The sequence below is a fragment of the Callorhinus ursinus genome, unplaced genomic scaffold (assembly GCF_003265705.2).
Source record: "Callorhinus ursinus isolate GAN/ISIS: 27379988/994484 unplaced genomic scaffold, GSC_fseal_2.0 scaffold6, whole genome shotgun sequence".
Lineage (NCBI taxonomy): Eukaryota > Metazoa > Chordata > Mammalia > Carnivora > Otariidae > Callorhinus > Callorhinus ursinus.
This window is the reverse complement of record NW_027397068.1, coordinates 21270846-21291740: the sequence shown is the minus strand read 5'-3', so window position 1 is coordinate 21291740 and position 20895 is coordinate 21270846. Positions and strand designations below refer to the sequence as shown.

At 33.5% G+C, this 20895-nt stretch overlaps 1 protein-coding gene across 6 annotated transcripts in view; it reads left to right on the top strand.

Annotated features, from left to right (window-relative positions):
* ASCC3 (activating signal cointegrator 1 complex subunit 3) overlaps positions 1-20895 on the top strand; it is a 332162-nt gene that overhangs the window by 109739 nt on the left and 201528 nt on the right. For all 6 annotated transcript variants that reach the window (XM_073893705.1, XM_025863078.2, XM_073893703.1 and 3 more), the window contains one exon: positions 13879-14043. In XM_073893705.1, the coding sequence (XP_073749806.1) occupies positions 13879-14043 (165 nt within the window). The remainder of the gene's footprint in view (positions 1-13878; positions 14044-20895) is intronic.

Below are 20895 nucleotides of genomic sequence, written 5' to 3'. Positions count from 1 at the left end.
GTGTGTGTGTGTGTGTGTGTGTGTGTGTGTGTGTGTGTGTGTGTGTGTGTGTGTGTATGTATGTGCACGCATTTGTGTTTTCTTTTAGCATAATAAAAATGGAATCATACTTTATGTATACATTTGTATCTGTATAAAATGCATAATATTTTGCTTTTTCACTTAATATCAGTATGTATAGACCTACATTATTGCCTTATAAAAAACTTCATAAATGTCTATTTGTGTGTTCAGGCCTTTTTTCTTTTTTTTTTTAATTTTATTTATTTATTCATGAGAGACAGAGACAGAGAGAGAGAGAGAGGCAGAGGGAGAAGCAGGCTCCCGCTGAGCAGGGAGCCCGATGCGGGACTTGATCCCAGGACCCTGGGATCATGACCTGAGCCGAAGGCAGACGCTCAACCATCTGAGCCACCCAGGCGCCCCTGTTCAGGCCTTTTTTCGAGGATAGAATTCTGAAAGTGAGATTGCTGGACTTAGGATTTGTGCATTTTAAATTTTGAAAGATTTTGCCACATTACCTCCAAAATGACAACACTAGTTATAGTTAATATCTCTATTAAAAATTTAGGTTATGCAGTTTGATGATATAAACACTAAATACAAGAAGAGACAATTCTTACAAGGGGGAAAATGCACAGTTTCAAAAAAATAAGATATTAAGAATCATTGACAAACAAATACTAATCAAGATACAAAGTTGTGTGTCTCCATGATGAATTAGTAAAGGTAATGAAATATATCCCATGGAGGCAAAACGACAGTGTAACTTCAGCTCCCAACTATTGTAGTTAGTATGATAAGATCATTTTGGCTAGTGATTTGCTTAAAAATCTGGATAGTAAGGTGAAAACAGTTAACTGAAGAGAGAATGACTCCTGGAGTCCTGAAGTCCTAGAAACTTGACAGATTTAGCCAATTTCCTTAACTCAATTTGCAATACCAGAATCACTTGGGGAGCGGTTTCCTACGATACACGCTAGTATCTGTTTTGGTAATAGGCATCCTAACAGGTGTTAGGTGATGGCTCATTGCGGTTTTGATTTGCATTTCCATGATTAGTGATGTTGAGCACATTTGCATGTCGTGGGCCAGGGTTCACAGAAGCCTGCTGCCAGCCTGTGCCATAGATGCTTCCTGGGGCTGCAGGAACTGCCTTGCACTAAAGCCAGTGGGTGCTGGGGTGTGCCAGGGGCCTAGGTTTGCAGGAGCCAGAGGGAGCACCTAAAGGCCTTGGGAGTTGGCCTGGTGCTTGGGGGAGCAGGCCAGCTCTGGGGCCTGCGATGAAAAGGGACATCTATTTACTTTCTTTCCCCAATGGGGAAGGGATCTCTGTGCATTGGGCTGCCTGGGCTTAGAGGAGGGGTGATAGGGGTGACGTGAATCTATCTTTCCTACTCTCCTTAGTACATTTCTTATTTCTGCACTTCACCCAAGTGCTGTAATTCCTCACCTGGAATCCTTAGGTCTTGTGAAGTTATTTTCACGCACAGATAGTTGTTCAAATTGATATTCCTGGGGGAGGGGACAAACACTACAAGTTCCTATGCTGCCATTTTGCTGACATCACTCCCAATTTGTCTTTTTCATTTGGGTGTCAGGAAAGCTGATAGGGGCACTTGGGTGGCTCAGTCAGTTGGGTGGCTGCCTTTGGCTCACGTCATGATCCCAGGGTTCTGGGATCAAGCCCCACGTCAGGCTCCTTGCTCAGCGTGAGTCTGCCTCTCCCCTGCCTGCCACTCCCTCTGCTTGTGCTCTCTCCCTCTCTCTTTCTCTCTCTCTCTTTCTCTCTCTCTGTGTCAATTAAATAAATAAAATCTTAAAAAAAAAAAGCAAGCAAGCAAGCTTACAGTAAGGTTTTGTGCTTCATCACAGATACTGTATAGGCTTGGGGCATATTTGTTTTTCTCCTTTATCACTTTTCTAAGCCTCTACTTTAGTGTATGTGAATTTCTGTTTAAGTCACTTCAAAGCCAGTAACAAGTAATTGTTTGATCTCTTTTTCGGTGCTCTAACTTTGTAAGATTGTAGGAAATGGAGGAAAAAATGCAGAAAAATGTATAATTTCATTTGGATCTTCACCCTGGTCATATTGGCTCCATATATATAGTTTATACCCTGAGTTGTGGGCAGAGGCAGCATCAGTTGGTTGAGCAGGGTCAGCTGCCCACTCATTGACTATTTTATTTTGTAACATTGTGTGAGAAAGAGTTTGGACTACATTTCATTTCTTCTTTGCTCTGTTTCTCCTTATCGTATACGCTTCTAGACTTCTTGCCTTTATCTTTATATTCCTAACCACAGACACCATCTGCAGACGTGGAGTTATTTACAGACTTCTATAGAGAAGCTCTCCCTTGGATAACCATAAGTTGTGATTAAACAGAACACATGTCCTTTTGTTCTTTTCCTAAATAAAATAGAAAGGATTTAAGGATTTAAATGATAGAAGTAGGTATACAATAGGGACAGTTAATTTTCTTAATTGCAGTAGTTTTCAGCAGCTAAGGTTTTGCCATAATTTGTTGATAAGTTGTTAGGATCCTTCCTTCATCTGTCTCTCCTGCCCAGTGGTAGACCCCAAACACACTTTTGATTAATTGTTCTTGAATTGGCAAAATCTCTCAGTAGTGAATGTCTCGTATTAGTTTGAAGAGATAAAATTGGTAATTTGAATTACTTCAGAATTACTACAGAATACATTTTTTAGTTCATCACATTTGAGGTTTTAGTAGTTTGGCATCGCAATATGACATTTTAAAGTATTTTAGTAAGAAATTGATCCTCAAACTGAGCTTTGCACATGTGGCAGGAAAGAGGAAAAAAAAAAAAACACCTATAGTAAACTGAGGAAACCTGTACTCTATGAATCATACTCCAATTGTACAGAATAGAACTTACCACAGGACCAGTTTCTACCACAAATTATTCACATGTCAAAAATCTGTCATTATGAGTAAGCAGAAGAGGAATCATTATAAATTGTTTCAGATCCTTGCTCTATGAGACTTTAATGGAATGAAATACTGGGGTATTATGGACAAGCATTTAGAGATTAAAGCAAGGTCTTTATGGCTTGTATGCACAACAATATAAACACTTTCTGTGTTTTTCTCTATTATGTGTAATTAGTTATGTTTTAGGGTAACCAAGCATTGTATCCTTTTAGGCTTATACTGATGAGGCTAGACTTCAGTATGTATGACCTGAGATATTTAGAAAGTGTTTTAAATAAACAAAAAGAACTGCAAAGAGAATTATACTACAGCTGTAAACATGTGTAGTCTAGAAAGTATTTTAAATGTTTCTTCCTTACTCCCAGCATTCTGTGCTCTGTTCCTTCAAAAGTTTTCGAATTTCTTATTGAATTACCCTTTTTTTTTAAAGAAAGGTATTTTGTTGATAATCTTATTTTAAATATTTTATTTACTTATTTGAGAGAGAGAGAATGAGAGACAGAGAGCACAAGAGGGAAGAGGGTCAGAGGGAGAAGCAGACTCCCCGCTGAGCGGGGAGCCCGATGCGGGACTCGATCCCAGGACTCCAGGATCATGACCTGAGCCGAAGGCAGTCGCCCAACCAACTGAGCCACCCAGGCGCCCTACCCTTTGTTTGTTTAGTAAATGTTACCTATGAAATATTAACTGAAAATAGTATTAGAGTTTTTTTGCTAACATGAGAATACCAAGATGCATTTTAGGTTACATTCTTTATGCTTTAGCTTGATCATGCCTGTACTTTCAACAAAGAATATGAAGTAAGAATATCTCTCTACTTGAAGATTTTCCAATTAATTTCTATATTTTTATCTTATAATTGAAAGCTGTGGTCCTTGACATAAATAAATAAAACTAGATACTTCAGAAGACTTTGTGTTTTACATGTGTGAGCAGGTACTCATGCATGTGAATTGATGGGAGAGGAAGGAACATAAAAATGTAGAAAAGGAAATAGTTGGAACTAACTGATTTGTTGTAGTGTTGCCAGGGGCAGGTATAATTTGCAAGCTGTCAGATTCCGTTATGGGGGCTCTTGCCATCAATCAGAGCTGACATTTGTATAGCAGAGGTTAGTATAACTGTAATTATATGTATGTTTATTGAATCTAAACCGTGTGACATTTTAGCTTTATTCTTTAAATTAAAACATTCATGTAATTTATAAACTTGTTGGTTGAGTGGCATGTATTTTAAAAAGGAAGATAGAATTCTTAAATCTTGTGAACTGTTGGCTGGTCTACATCTATAACATTAGAATGTGATTTTAACAATTCCAGAATGATTGTTTTCGCCCGAGAAGATGTATTAAGCAAGCATTCTTGAATCTTGCTCTTTAGTTTAATTAATAGATCCCTACCATTTTCAACTAAGTGTACCATATTTCATTAATTGAAAGACACATTTTAAAAATTCACTTGATAGTGGAAACAGCCATAAAACAAGTAACAAAATGACAATAAATACATATCTATCAATATTACTTTGAATGTAAACAGACTGAATGCTCCAATCAAAAGCCATAGGGTGACAGAGTTGGTAAAGAAATACCCATTTATTGCTGCCTACAAGAGACTCATTTTAGACTGTGAAAGACACTTGCAGATTGAAAGTAAAAAGATGGAGAAACATTTATCATGCAAATGGATATCAGAAGAAAGCTGGAATAGCAATACTTATATTGGACAAAAGAGACTTTAAAACAATGACTGTAACAAGAGTCAAAGAAGGACACTATAAGAATAAAAGGGACAATCAAACGAGAGGATATAACAATTGTAAATATTTATGCACCCAACATGGAATCACCCAAATACATAAAACAGTTAATAACAAGCATGAAGTAATCAATAGTAATACAATAATAGTAGGGGATTTTAACATCCCACTTATATCAATGGACAGATCGTCTAAACAGAAAATGAACAAGGAAATAGTGGCTTTGAAAGACACACTGGACCAGATGGACTTAACATACATATTCAGAACATTCCATCCTAAATCAGCAGAATACACACTTTTCAAGTACACATGGAACATTCTCCAGAATAGATCACATATTAAGCCACAAAATAAAACTCAACAAATTCAAAAAAATCAGTCATACCATGCATATTTTCAAACCACAACACTATGTAAACAGAGATCAACCAGAGAAAAAATCTGGAAAGAGCACAAATACATGGAAGTTAAATAACTTGCTAATAAATAATGAATGGGTCAACCAAGAAATCAAAAAAGAAATCAAAAATCACATGTAAACAAATGAAAACAATGGTTCAAAACCTTTGAGATGCAGCAAAAGTGGATCTAAGAGGGAAGTCTATAGCAATACAGGCCTACCTCAAGAAGAAAGAAAAATCTCAGATAAACAACCTAATATTACAGTAATGGAGCTAGAAAAAGAAGAATAAACAAACCCAAACCCAGCAAAAGGAAGGAAATAATAAAGATTAGGGCAGAAATAAATGATGTAGAAACTGAGAAAACAACAGAACAAATGGATGAAACCAGGAGCTGGTTCTTTGAAAAGATCAGAAAAGCTGATAAACCTCTAGCCAGACTTATTAAAAAAAAAAGAGAGAACCCAAATAAGCAAAATCACTAATAAAAGAAGAAATAACAACCAACACCACAGAAATACAAACAGTTGTAACAGAATATTATGAAAACCTATATTCCAATAAGTTGGACAACTTAGAAGAATAAATTCCTAGAAACATATAACCTACCAAAACTAAAGCAGAAAGAACATTTGAACATACTAATCACCAGCAATGAAATTGAATCAGTAATCAAAAAACTCCTAACGAACAAAAGTTCAGTAACAGACAGCTTCACAAGCAAATACTATAAAACATTTAAAGAGTTGATACCTATTCTTCTCAAACTATTCAAAAAAAAAAAAAAAAGGAAGTGGAAGGAAAACTTCCAAATTTATTCTCTGAGGCCAGTATCACCCTGATACCAAAACCAGATAAAGACACCACGAAAAAGAACTACAGGCCAGTATCTCTGATGAATATAGAAGCAAAAATCCTCAACAAAATATTAGCAAACTGAATCTAACAATATATTTTAAAAAATCATACACCATGATCAATTGGGACATATACCTGGCATGAAAGGTGGTTCAGTATTCTCAAAACAATCAATATGATATGTCCCATCAATAAGAGGAAGGATAAAAACCATAAGATCATTTCAATAGATGCAGCAAAAATATTTGATAATGTGCAACATCCAGTCATGATAAAAATCCTCTGCAAAATAGGTCTAGAGGGAACATACCTCAACATAGTAAAGACCTTATATGGAAAACCCACAGCCAATATCATACTCAGTGGTGAAAAACTGAGAGTGTTTCCCCTGAGGTCAAGAACAAGAAGACAAGGATGTCCAACCTCAGCACTTCTATTCAAAATAGTACTAGAAGTCTTAGCCACAGCAGTTAGACAACATAAGGAAATAAAGGCATCCAAATTGGTAAGGAAAAAGTAAAGCTCACTATTTGTAGCTGACGTGATGCCATATAGAGAGAAGACCACCAAAAAAACTACTTGAACTGATAAGTGAATTCAATACAAAAGGTATAGAAATCTGTTGCATTGCTACATGCTAAAAATGAAGCAGTAGAAAGTGAAATTAAGAAAATAATCCTATTTACAATTGCATCTAAAACAATAACATATTTAGCAATAAACTTAACCAAGGAGGTGAAAGATCTGTTCTCTGAAAACTATAAGACGCTGATGAAGGACATTGAAGATGATGCAAAGAAACAGAAAAGACATTCCATGGTCATGGGTTAGAAGAACAAATATTGTTAAAATTTCTCTACTACCCAAAGCAATCTACACATTCAATGCAATCCCTATAAAAATTTCAACAGTATTTTTTACAGAACTAGAATAAGCAATCCTAAAATTGTATGGAACCACAAAAGTCCCTGAATAGCCAAAGCAATCTTGAAAAAGAAAAACAAAACTGGAGGCATCCCAATTCCACATTTCAAGTTATATTACAAAGCAGTAGTAATAAAATAGTAGGGTACTGGAATAAAAAGACAAATAGATCAATGGAACAGAATAGAAAACCCAGAAGTAAACCCACAATTATATGGTCAATTAATGTTCAACAAAGGAAGCAAGAATATACAATGGGAAAAAAGAGTCTTTTCAAGAAATGGTGTTGGGAAAACTGGACCACTCTCTTTCACCATACACAAAAATAAATTCAAAATGGATTAAAGACCTATATATCAGACCTGAAACCGTGAAAATGCTTGAAGAGAGCACAGGCAGTAATTTCTGACATTGGCCATCACAACATTTTTCTAGATATGTCTCCTAACGAAGGGAAATAAAAATAAAAATAAACTACTGGGATTACATCAAAATAAACAGTTCTGCACAGCAAAGGAAATAATCAACAAAACTAAAAGGTAACCCACCTAATGGGAGAAGATATTTGCAAATGACATAACTGATAAAGCGTTAGTATCCAAAATATATAAAAAATATATATATACATCTCAATACCCAAAAAACAAATAATCCAATTTAAAAATAGGCAGAAGACATGAACAGACATTCCTCCAAAGAAGATATACAGATGGCCAAGAGATACATGAAAAGATGCTCAACATCACTCATCATCAGGGAATGCAAATCAAAACCACAATGAGATACCACCTCACACCTGTCAGAATGGCTAAAGTCAACAAAAGAAGAAGCAAGTATTGGAGAGGATGTGGACAAAAAGTAACCCTTGTGCACTGCTGGTGGGATTGAAAATTGGTGCCGCCACTGTGGGAAACAGTATGGAGGTTCCTCAAAAAATTAAAAATAAAACTAAGCTATTATCCAGTAATCAAACTATTGGGTATTTATCCCCAAAATACAAAAACACTACTTCAAAGCAATACATGCACCGCTATGTTTATTGTGGCATCATTTACAAAGCCAAACTATGGAAGCAGCCCAAGTGTCCATCAGTAGATTAATGGATAAAGAGGAAGTGGTATACATAATGGAATATATTCAATCTTAAAAAGGAATGAAATCTTGTCATTTGCAACAACATGGATAGAGCTGGAGAGTATAATGTTAAGTGAAGTTAAGTCAGAGAAAGACAAATACCATATGATCTTATTCATCTGTGGAATTTAAGAAACAAAAGAAATGAGCAAAGGAAAAAAAAAAGAGAAACAAACCAAGAAACAGACTGTTAACTATTGAGAACAAACTGATGATTACTAGAGGGAACCTGGGTGAAAGAATGGATGAAATAGGTGATGGGCATTAGAGAGTACACATAGATGAAAAGAAAAATTTTCTTGATAGTGTTTTTTTTTTTAACTTCTTAATGACACTTACAATGATGGTGTCGCTTATAATCAATGTCTCCTGAGATTTGATGAAATAATAGTGATACTATTATTAATACCATTGTTATTAGTAATACTATTGTTAATCTGTGGGATTTTAATGACTATTTTTTGGTATTTTACCATTCTGGTTTTTTTTAAAAGTTATTTATGTAATTAGTTTAAACATTTTTCCCCATTTTTTTATACTCTAAGTACAACATTTCAAAATCAGTTTTAAGTATTATAAAGGAAAGAAAGTATGCTTTTATTTTAAAAATTTCTTGTATTTCTTTAATATTTTATTTTATTGCTGTAAAATTGATTTATAACATTGTATTACTTTCAGGTGTACAACATAATTATTCTTTGTATACACTACAAAGTGATCACCACAGTGAGTCTGTTTATCATTCATCACCATACACTTCACCACCTTTACCCATTTTACCCACCCCCAACCTCTTTCCTTCTGATAACCACTGATCTGTTCTCTGTATCAGTAAGTTGTGTTTGGTATTATTCATTTGTTTTGTTTTTTAGATTCCACATATAAGTGAAATCATATTGTACTTGTCGTTCTCTAATTTATTTCACTTAGCATAATATCCTCAAGGTCTATACATGTTGTTGCAAATAGTAAGTTTCCTTCTTATATTTTATGACTGAGTATTATTCCATTGTGTGTGTATACCTTCTTTATCCATTCATCTATTGATGAACACTTAGGTTGTTTCCTTATCTTCGCTATTGTAAATAAAGCTGTAGTGAACATAGAGGTACACATATCTTTTTAAATTAGTGCTATTATTTTCTGATAAATAAGCAGAATATCTGAAATATCTGGATCATATGGTAGTTGTATTTTTAATTTTTGAGGAACCTCCCTACTGTTTTCCATACTAGGGCACCAGTTTACATGCCTGCCAACAATGTACAGTGTTTTCTTTTCTCCACATCCTCTCCAACACTTGTTATTTCATATCTTTTTTATAATAGCCTTTTGATAATAGCCTCAGATTACTTTGTTTGTTTTGCTATTGAGTTGTTTGAGTATTTATTTTGGATATTAACCCCTTATCAGATATATGATTTGCAAATATTTTCTCCCAGTTGGTAGGCTGCCCCTTTCATTTTATTGATGGTTTCCGTTGCTGTGAAGAAGCTTTTTTAGTTTGATGTAGTCCTGCTTTGTTTATTTTTGCATTTGTTGCCTTTGCTTTTGGAGTCAGATCCTAAAATCCAATGTCAATGAGCCTACTGCCCTTGTTTTCTTCTAGGAGTTTTATGTTATCAGGTCTTAAATTCATGTCTTTTATCTATTTTCAGTCAATTTTTGTGCATGGTGTAAGAAAATGGTCTGATTTTATTCTTCTGCATGTGGCTATCCAGTTTTTCCAACTCCATTTATTGAAGACTGTCTTTTCCCCACTGTATAGTCTTGGCTCCTTTGTTGTAAATTAATTAACCATACATGTGTTGTTTATTTCTGGGCTCTCTATTCTGTTCCATTTATATATGTGAGTCTTTTTTGGCCCATACCATATTCTTTTGATTATAGCTTTGCGATATAATTTGAAATCAGGGACTGTGATGCCTCCAACTTTCTCAAGATTGGTTTGTCTACTTTGGGTCTTTTATGGTTTCATACATATTTTAGAATTTTTTGTTCTAGTTCTGTGAAAAATGCCATTAGGATTTTGATAGGGATTACATCGAATCTGTAGATTGTTTTGGGTAGTATGGACATTTTTAACAATATTAATTCTTCCAATCCATGAACACAGAATATCTTGCTAGTTATAGTGTCTTCATCAATTTCTTTCATTAACGTCTTACAGTTTTCAGAGTATAGATCTTTCACCTCCTTGGTTAAATTTATTCCCAGATATTTTATTCATTTTGATGCAATTGTAAATGAGATTGTTTTCTGCATTTCGATTATAGTTTGTTATTAATTTAAAGAAATGCAATAGATTTCTGTCTATTCATTTTGTATCCTCCAACTTTACTGAATTAATTTATTAGTTTTAACAAGGTATTTTTTGGTGGAGTCGTTAGGGTTTTTCTATATATAGTATCATGTCTTCTGCAAATAGTGACAGTTTCACTGCTTCCTTTCCAATTTGGATACCATAGAAATAAAGGATCATAAGAAACTACTATGAGCAATTATACATCAGCAAATTGAACAACCTAGAAAAAAATGGATAAATTCCTAGAAACATACAACCTACTGAGTCATGAAGAAAGAGAAAATCTAACCAGACCAATACATCATATTAATAGAATGAAAGAGAAAAATCATACCATCATCTTACTAGATGCAGAAAAAAATCACTTGACAAAATTGAACATCCCCACACTCCCCCATGTTCTTTGAAGCATTATCAACAGTAGCCAAGACATGGGAACAACCAGTGGATGAATAGATAAAGAAAATGTGATATATATGTACAATGGAATATTGCTCAGCCATAAAAAGGAAGGAAACTCAAACTTTTTGACAACATGGATGGACCTTGAGGACATTATGCTAAGTGAAATAAGACAGAGAATGACCAATACTGCATGTTCTTACTTAAATGTGGAATATAAAAAAGTTGAACTTAAATAGTGGAGTGGTGGTTGCCAAGGGCTGGAGGTAGGGGAAATGGGGATATATTGGTCAAGGGATATAAACTTACAGCTATAAGATGAGTATGTTCTCAGGATCTAATGTACAGCATGGTAATTGTAATTTACAGTGCTCTATTATATACTTGAAAGTTATTAATAAAGTGGACCTTAAATGTTACCACCACACATGCATACACACATGCACATAATTGTATGAGGGGATGGAAGGGTTAATTAAACTTTTTATGGTAATCATTTAGCATTATATACCTGTATCCAATCACCACATGTGCACCTTAAATTTACATATGTTACATCTCAATATCTCAATAAAGCTGGAAAATAAAAGAAATGAAGTGACTTCCCTTAGGTCATAGTGTTTTAAACGGTGAAATAATAATATTACTATTATTATTTATTATTACTATGTAATGTTACTATTATTATTATTAATGTTTAAGTGAATTTACCAGATGAATTGGTTCTGGCAGGTCTTAGGTCATTTGGTATTTCTGTCAAATGGATGAGCATTTTAAAACTAAATACACCAAATTTTTGATCCAATGGTAGTATATAGCATCACAACTATGCCATTTTCCCAGTGGGCAGGATAAAATTGGAACAGTTTCAAGTAATGATTTTTGTATTTCTGAGGGAATAAGTACATATATTGAGAGAAATTTAAGTTGACAGTAAAAATGTTGACAGTTAACCCATGCCCCAATATAAGAGCAGATGGAAATGTCTTGCATGAGTTCCAATTCATTAAGCAAATGTGACACTTTATGTTCTAGCCATTTTAAGTTCAGGGAACTGAAGTGATGAAATAGTAATATAAATGAAGCCTTTTCTCACTATGCTGAAAGTAAAGTATAATAAAATGCTAAAATGGATTTTTAAGGTTTCATTGGTACAGCTTTCTGATATCTGAAAAATTTGATTTTACAATTTGTTGCCACATTGTCATCTCTGAAAGTTAATTATAAGACAGTATTAGCATAATAGTCTAAGTTCATGGTGAGGTAGGTAACCAAGCTTTGTATTTATTATTTAAAGGTGCACCCTGTGTCATTCCTAACATTTGTGACTTAATAAGCTTACTTATTTAAATTCTGATATTAAATGTACAGTGTAGTAGAATTGTTTTGAAAACAGATCAGCATCTTCCAGGATTTTTAATGAAAAAGGTTGTTATTAAGTAATCCCTGGGTGTATTTATATTAATACATCTTGGATTATTTTAAATTTGTCATTATTCAAAGTAGAAGTTCAATTTAAATTTGTTCCAAAAGATTTTAATTCACAGTGAATATTTTTACCCATTTTAGATCTCAAAATTTATTATGCATCTGTTTATATTTAATTCCAGCAGCATATCTTTTCTATAAAATTTGATGTGATCTCAACATTGCCATTCAGCCTTAGCAACTTTCAACTAAGTAGCTTTGGATTTATAGTATTTCATATTTTAGATATAAATTCCTTAATCCGATTCATTATAGTTTGTCAGTTAATTTCTGTTCAAGTACAGCTTCTAAATGTTGTCGTTGACACAGTCCATTTCATAATGATAGCAGTGGTAGCTCTAATAATGCAACAGGTCATATTGGCAAATTTAGACTCTGGATTTTTAAGAATTTATATGTAACTTGTACCAATCTAAAAAAAAAAGATTATTATTGTCCCCATAGATGACTTAATCAGATGTGAAATAACAAAAATGTTGAGAGAACAATCTGACTCTCATCTCAGTTAACCCCTTCAAAGCACAGTTCAGTTGTGACCCTCATCAGTCTCTAATCCTGATACACTGGCCATGAGAGGCCTTGGTCTTGATTTGTTATGTAGTATTCTTTGAATTATCCACATACTGCTTTATTTCCTAATGTAGTATTACTATCATAGAAGGTATATTAAACTTGGCATCTTTGTCTCTGCAACAGGGTGATTTTAGAGGACACAATTTAATATGTGAAAAGCAAAGAGAATTATCATTCCAGTTTCACGTTAAATGGTCTGCTACTGTGAAGTTCACATAAATGCCTCAGGCTTACCTTCTGCTCTACACACCCTAGAGTCTCCAGTGACTCAGTCCTTGGGTTGCTATTATGTGCCAGTTAGGCTGTATTATATGTATTAGTTTTGGGTACTAAATAGTGCATATACTAGTTGATATTAAAGGGCAATTTGTTGAAAACTGTGTCATTAGTAAATTTTCCTTCACATTTGGATAGGTATAAAAAGGTGATCATTTCTAGAGTGGATTCTTGATTTCCTTTTTATTGCCTTTTAACACTTGGTTCACTTTGTTGTCCCTTTTCACATAAAGACCATTATCAATGTATGCAGTTTAAAAGATAGAATCATTTGTTTTTATTTTGTTTTTTTTTAAGATTTTATTTATTTATTTATTTATTTATTTATTTATTTATTTGATAGCACAGGAGCAGGGGCGGGGGAGGCGCAGAGGGTGAGGGGCAAGCAGATTCCCCACTGAACAGGGAGCCCAAAGCAGGGTTCCAACCCAGGCATGATCCAAAGGCAGATGTTTAACCAACTGAGCCACCCAGGCACCTCAGAATCATTTGTTTTTTTACATCAGAAGACACTTTTCAAAAAATATGTATTTTGTACACTTCACTACAATTTTTTGACAGACTATCATCACTGAGTTTTAAATAATGACTTAATATCACAACTTAAGTGAAGCTAGATGAAATGAAATATTACTCTTGAAGTGACAGTGTCTATAGTAAATTATATATCATTCCAGGATATTTTAAACACTTTTTATTTGATCTGTATAATTGTTGCCTATCATATTTCTTTTTGAATGACACATTGAAATTTATATTAACTATGTGACTTTTTCTTTTTTTTTAATTTATCTTATAGATGCTTGTGACCACCCCAGAAAAATGGGATGTAGTGACAAGAAAGAGTGTCGGAGATGTAGCTCTTTCCCAAATTGTGAAGCTCCTTATTCTTGATGAAGTTCATTTGCTGCATGAAGATAGGGGACCAGTATTAGAAAGCATAGTGGCACGTACTTTACGGCAGGTAAGAGGAAGTTATTTTTAAGCTTATTTTGGAGGGACGATTAAGTTTTTAAGCTTAAATATAGCATTCAAAAAATATTAATATGTATTATTTATGGGAATAAAGTTAATTTTAGTGTGGGGAAAGTTTTAGGTATTTTGTTTTCATATTGAAAGTTCTCTTTCTTCCTTCCTTCCAAATCTTATTTTATTGAAGTCTCTATAAATTAACGAAAGTAAATACAGGAAAACTTTTAAGCCATTGTTGCAAAGCCAAGTCTAATAATTGACTAAGCAGTATTAAGATATAATAGAACATAGGCAAATATTAGTGATTTCCTCCACTTCTCTCCTATCTGCACTTAACTTCTACCCCCTGAAAAAATCTGAACATGATTTATAATTTTTCTGATATATTAGATAAAGTAAAATATAATCACCTCGTGTGCATAATCTTAATCATTTTTTTTTTAAAGACATGTATATGCTGTCTCTAGTTTCGGAGCTTTGTGGCTATTCATAAATAGTCCACACAAAAATTGGTGAATTTACCAATGTATCATGATTATTTTCTGCCAGCCCTTCTTTTCATTAAGTAAAAAGATAAAGTGTCTTAGAATACCCATGAGTATTAAACAGCTCTGATCCAGGTCTAGGTATGGGAATTTAATGTAAAAGATGGAGTACAAAATTTTAGGAAGTTAATATTGCATTTTAAAATGCTTTAAAATAGTGTGTTTTCATCTGGTAAATCCACCATAAAATTCTAGATGGTTAATAATTTAGCTATATCAAACAAAACTCTCTGTACATTAAAGAAGACATAAGAGAGCATTTTTTAATAGCCTTGGAGTAGAGAAGCTCTAAGCAAAATGCAAAACTCCAAAGGTTATAAAGGGAACACGTGGTACATTTGGATATCTAAATATTAAAAACTTCTAACCTGTAAAGATGGCTCCAAAAAGTTAAAATATAAGACAGAATAACAAATTATTTGTAGCACATAAAATAAATGTCTTTTATATTTAATAGTTATTATAATTAATAAGAAATAAAACTTTTTAAAAAATTTAGAGAAGCATTTCACAGTAGAAATAAACATACTGAGCATTATAGAAAATATGCTTAAGAGGACATGAGAGTTTTATCAGATTGGCAAAAGTGAAAAAAGAATGTAATTTGAAAGCACTCACTAGAATCAGCCCTGTGTTTTTACTTCTAGGGATCTAATGTATGGAAGTCATAGCACAAACACATAAATATAATAGTAACAGTGTTCACTGTAGTTTTCTTGTTAATGCAGAATATGTTAGAAGCAAGCCAGGTGTCCAACAAAAGATGAAATGGTTTAACAAACTATATTCATACCATAAAATGCTACATTGCAGCCTTTGAAAAGAAAGAGGTAGAGCTGTATGAACTGGACTTAAAAGATATGTTATATTCTCATTAAAAAAGGAAGTTGTCCTGTGTATATAGCACAATCCCGTTTATGTAAAGAAAAAATGTGCAATATGTTTGTATTTTCATTCATTCATTTAGTGAACATATGCCAACCACATATGGCATCTAGGTGCTATGGATATAGTTAACAGAGTTCTTGCTTACATTTAGATTTTAGATTTGGGTAGAGTAGGATGCATATTCACGGAAGGATATTCTACAAACTATAAGGGTGTTTTGATAAAAGAGATGGAATTCGACGGTTGTTTGGGACATGTTCATATTTTATCATATAACTTAAAAATACATGTACACATAGACATATAAACACATATACATAAAACACAAAGGGTTGAAATACTCAAAATGACAAAAATCAGATTTTAGCTAATATCCAATTTAAGAATTTCAAGGATACAGGTAGTTGTGAGACCCAGGTGAAGCACGGAGAAGCCTGGAACTGCCATCACTGCTTTCCAGGTCCTTTCTTGCCATTTTGGATTGGCTCTGGCCCAGATTTTACATAGGAATTCTCAAAAAGAAACATGCAGGGCATCATTTACAAAAAAGAGCTATTTTAATCATATAATGTTTTTATTTTATAGTGTGATACTTATATAACTTAAGTGATGTTTTTCAGGGAGCCATGCCATAGGAATCCATACATCCTAGGATTATTTACATTGAGCTGCTTAAAGAGACCACATCCATCAGCTAAAAGCATTATGAAGATAAGGTCAAGTGAATATCATTAGTACATTTACCAGGAGGTCTGTCATTAGCAAGTTTACAAGGGGATTTGACTAGGACATCTTTCTTTCCTGAGTACCACCAGTTAAGGGAGCAAATAGATTGCAGGCCTGCTGCTAATACTTTCTGTATATATGCACACAGACACATGATATTATGTATTTTATATACACATAAGGCATATAAATTTATAAATATTTTGTTATTTAAAAAGCTATAATTTTCCATATAATATAAATATTATAAACTATATAAGTTAAATGTATATAAACTAAATATATAAAATATAGATTTGTTTACTGCATATGTAATACAATTATAGAAATATATCTTGTATGATACAGGAATATATATTATATATAATATAGATTATATAACATCTAAATATATAATATATCCATCATATAATGAAACTCCACTTGTATGGTTCATCACTACTATGCTCATAAACTACTGATGGCTTGCTGTTTGTTATCTGAAAAAAATGTTTAAATTCCTTATCTGGACATTAAAGACTATTGGAGCTGTGATCGATTTGTCTAATTTTAACTTCTACGTGTTCCCTAGCTATAATAGGTTCCAGCCACACAAAACTATTCATTCCTTCCCCTTTTTCTTTCCAGTACCATGGACTCTTTTCTGGAGATGAAATTCATCTCACTGGAGGCAGAATATGTTATTGGTTATGAGATTAAGGGTTATAAATGCAAAATTACATATCTTTATCACTCCACACGTTCATCTGTTGAAAACCTGCTATTCTTATGAATCTGCCAAATATCACTTCTATTAAGTGTTTCCTAGGACTCTGGGTGGCTCAGTCAAGTGTCTGCCTTCAGCTCAGGTCATGATCCCAGGGTCCTGGGATAGAGCCCTGCATCAGGTTCCCTGCTCAGCAGGAAGCCTGCTACTCTCTCTCCCACTCCCCCTGCTTGTGTTCCCTCTTTTGCTGTTTCTTTCTCTGTCAAATAAATAAATAAAATCTTTAAAAAAAATAAGTGTTTCCTAGTTCGCTATTCAAAATGAATTGCACCTTTTCTGTATTCCCTCTCTGCTCCTTTACTTTGCACATTTTTAGCACTTATCACTGTCATCCTTATAATTTCACAACTTGCTATAATTAATTCTGTCTTCATTTGTATCCTTTACTAGATTTAAAATCCTTGATAGAAGGGTCTATGTGATTCTTCTTATATTCTTAATATGCTATGACAAAGAGCATAACTATGTTTATTAAAAAGCAAACTTCCTGTTTTTATTTGTTGCTTTTGATTACCAGATGTTCCCAGTAGATGGCAGTGTTTTATATACCACATCAACATTTGTAACTAACGGAAGCACCATTAGAATCTATTCTAATACAATGTGGATTGTGTTCAGGTTCTGAAATTTTGTGGTTGTATTAGAGACCAAATTCACAACACACTTGGCATGACTGAGAGGAATTTGGAAGAGAAAAAGTGTAAGAAAGGCCAAATCTGTTGTATTTTATTTATTTTTTTTAATTTTTTATTGTTATGTTATGTTGAGCGAAATAAGTCAATCAGAGAAAGACATGTATCATATGACCTCACTGATAGGAGAAATTCTTAATCTCAGGAAACATACTGAGGATTGCTGGAGTGGGGGTGGGGTGGGAGGGATGGGGTGGCTGGGTGATAGACATTGGGGGGGTATGTACTATGGTGAGCGCTGTGAATTGTGCAAGACTGTTGAATCACAGATCTGTACCTCTGAAACAAATAATGGAATATATGTGAGAAAAAAAAAGATAAAGAGGGCACGTTCTGCAAATCTGTTGTATTGAGCAAGATTTAACTACAATTAGTTGTCTTCTTACTGTCTGAATTTAGATTTTATCTAAGGGCAAATGTCATAAAAACTTACTGCATAGTTTTGGGCTGATGATACAGAAGAAGCTGTAAAATATTAAAATTTTTATTGTTTTCAACAATTAATACTTTTTAGGTGGATATGTGTAGTTTATAGAGCCTCGAGATTTGGTTTAGGACATAAAGTTCCAAGTTATTCTCATTTAAAAGAAAATAATACAGCCTTATATATATTGAGAATAATAGGATTATACATTTAGATACAAAATAGAGTAGTTTTAAAATGGATTTTTAGCAGAAAAATGTCCATTGTGTTTGCCGAGCATCATGTATTTAACATGGAAATACCCTAAAAATATGTTCAGTAACTTTTATGTTGTAAATAATGATTTTAAAACCAAAAATCACTTTCATTTCCTTTCACATCACCATCAGTACTACATAGAACTATTGTGTAATTAAAATCATCATTCTAATCACTGTAAAGAATTCTCATCACAACATGTAAAGGAGGTTTCTTTAAGTAATAGGTATGTTCATTGTTTCCCCTATAGAGGGTTCCTTTGTTTTAAGTTGGGTTTGGTTTGGGATTTTGCTCATAGTCATAAGAAAATTTGTGGTCAGATGTTGTGTATGTACTTATACTTTCATTTTCATCCATCTCTATCATGTTTTAATCCTCTCTCCTTATGCTTCTGCAAACAGTCTCAGTATGTGTGGATCTCTGTCTTACTCATTCTGTCCCCATTGCCTAAAGTTTGGGTCCTAAGCCAGGATTGATGGATGGCTAATTCTGAAAGTATTCATATTACTCACATTGGACTACTTTGCTTATACCCACTGAGTCTTTTAGACTGAGCAAACTTATCAACAGCCTCCCCAGAAACCTGCTATGAAGTTGTTGATAGTAGCCTCATAAGATCATAATGATATATTTTTATCACCAAATGAATAGAAATTTTTGGCCATTCCTTGATTTTATCTTTCTAGGTATGTTACACTGTAATCAGAGAAAGTGGCCTATATTCTTTTTCTGTTTTGGAACTTACTGAGTTTTTTGTGACCTAACAATATGTTTGTTACAAAGTTTCTATAGCTATTTAATGTAAATTCCCATGTGTTTTTCCAGTATTGTGTGTAGAAAGTGCTCCTATGTATCTATTGAATCTAGCTTGTGAATTATGGCCTACAGAGTCATACACGAGAGGATTCTCAGGTGACCTCTAAACTCAGCTCTGTCCACTCAGTCCTCTCATTCATCTGCTTTCTGCTCAGTTTGTTCCAATCTGCCTTTGCACTTACTTTTTCTTCTGTTTGAAGGTTTTTATCCCCTGATTGTCTCTCAAATATTTCTTTAGCGAGGCTTTTCCTCATTATCCCAACTAACATAGGACCCCTCCCATGCTACCTTTTATGCCATTACCCTGTCTTGTTTTACTGATGGCACTTATTGATACCTGAAATTGCCTGATTTGTTTATGAGTTTATGGTTGTCTTTCTCTCTCACAAAAATGTCAGCTCCTTGATTGTAAAGACCCTGTTATGTTTATTGTACACTATTATGTTTATTGCTATTTCCTGGTGCCCCCCTGCCCCCCCTCCAAAATGCATTTAGGTACACAATTGAAATCTGTTGACTGACTAATGAAATGGCAAAATCCTTTCTGAACTTACTTAAAATACTGTCCTTGCTCCTCTGTAAGGAGTACTTTGTTTGTTTACTCCCTTTTCTGACTGTTGTTATTTATTTTATTCTTGAATCCTTTCTAGTAATAATGAATATCAAATTGGAACATACTTTGTCCCCTTTTTCTTTGTGAAAGCAGATTTATAAAATACTCGCTAAAAATAAGTGAATGAACAATAATTTAACAAAATATGATGTCCAAGGCTTATTGAGTTGTTTTCTGGATAATATCACCTAAAGGTAAAATTTTTTGAATTAAATTCAAAACCATATTTTGAAAATTCACTTATTTATCTTCATTTTCTTATTTTTTCATTTTCTATAAATTTAGCTAATTTATACATTTTTTATAATGTTTACAAATCCATTGATTTGTAAGTTTAATCAAGCAAATGGATCTGTTTCTTTAACCAGTCTGTAACTCTGCCAGACAAATGTTTATGTTGATTCAGTACATGATAAACTCAGTTTAGGGCTTTTTGCCAGGGAGGTTGTTTTTATATCCAGATAAATACCTTTCATTTGAAAGGAAGGTTGATTTACAAGTTGTAGTTCTTATTCTTTTACGAAAGTGATAAGAATCCTCTAAGGAGCTATATATATCTCATAGGTAGTGTTTTATTCAGTCCTCAAATAAGCCCAGATATAATCTCTAAACTCATCTCTAAACTTAAAGAAAGAGTTTGGAAGTTACAGCGTGACAATTTCTCTTATGCTTATAAGAAACATTTGTGTCAGGGAGTATACCCAGGCATTTGGATTTTCCCAAGCTGTATGTGCATTGTATTACAGTATACAAGGAGAAATCTGTCATTGGGAATTGCTCGCTTAGGTGCAGTAAACTTGAGGATACCAGCATAATGCAAGCAGGTTTTGACCAAAGAAAGAAGCATAGGAAACTGAAGAAATAATTAAAATATTTACCCAAATGTCTTTCCGTGAACCCCTTTATTTTACTTATGATAAGAAGAAAGTGAGAATGACATATATTCTTAGATTTATAAAAATAATAATATTGTATAACCTTTTGTTAAGGTTAGAAATCTTTTTATATGCATCCTCTCATGGGTTGATTAACTTGCCAAATTCATTCTAAGTCATGTGCACTTTTTAAAATCATCAGAGGTTTTCAAACTTTTTTTCAGGTAAGAAACCATTTTCT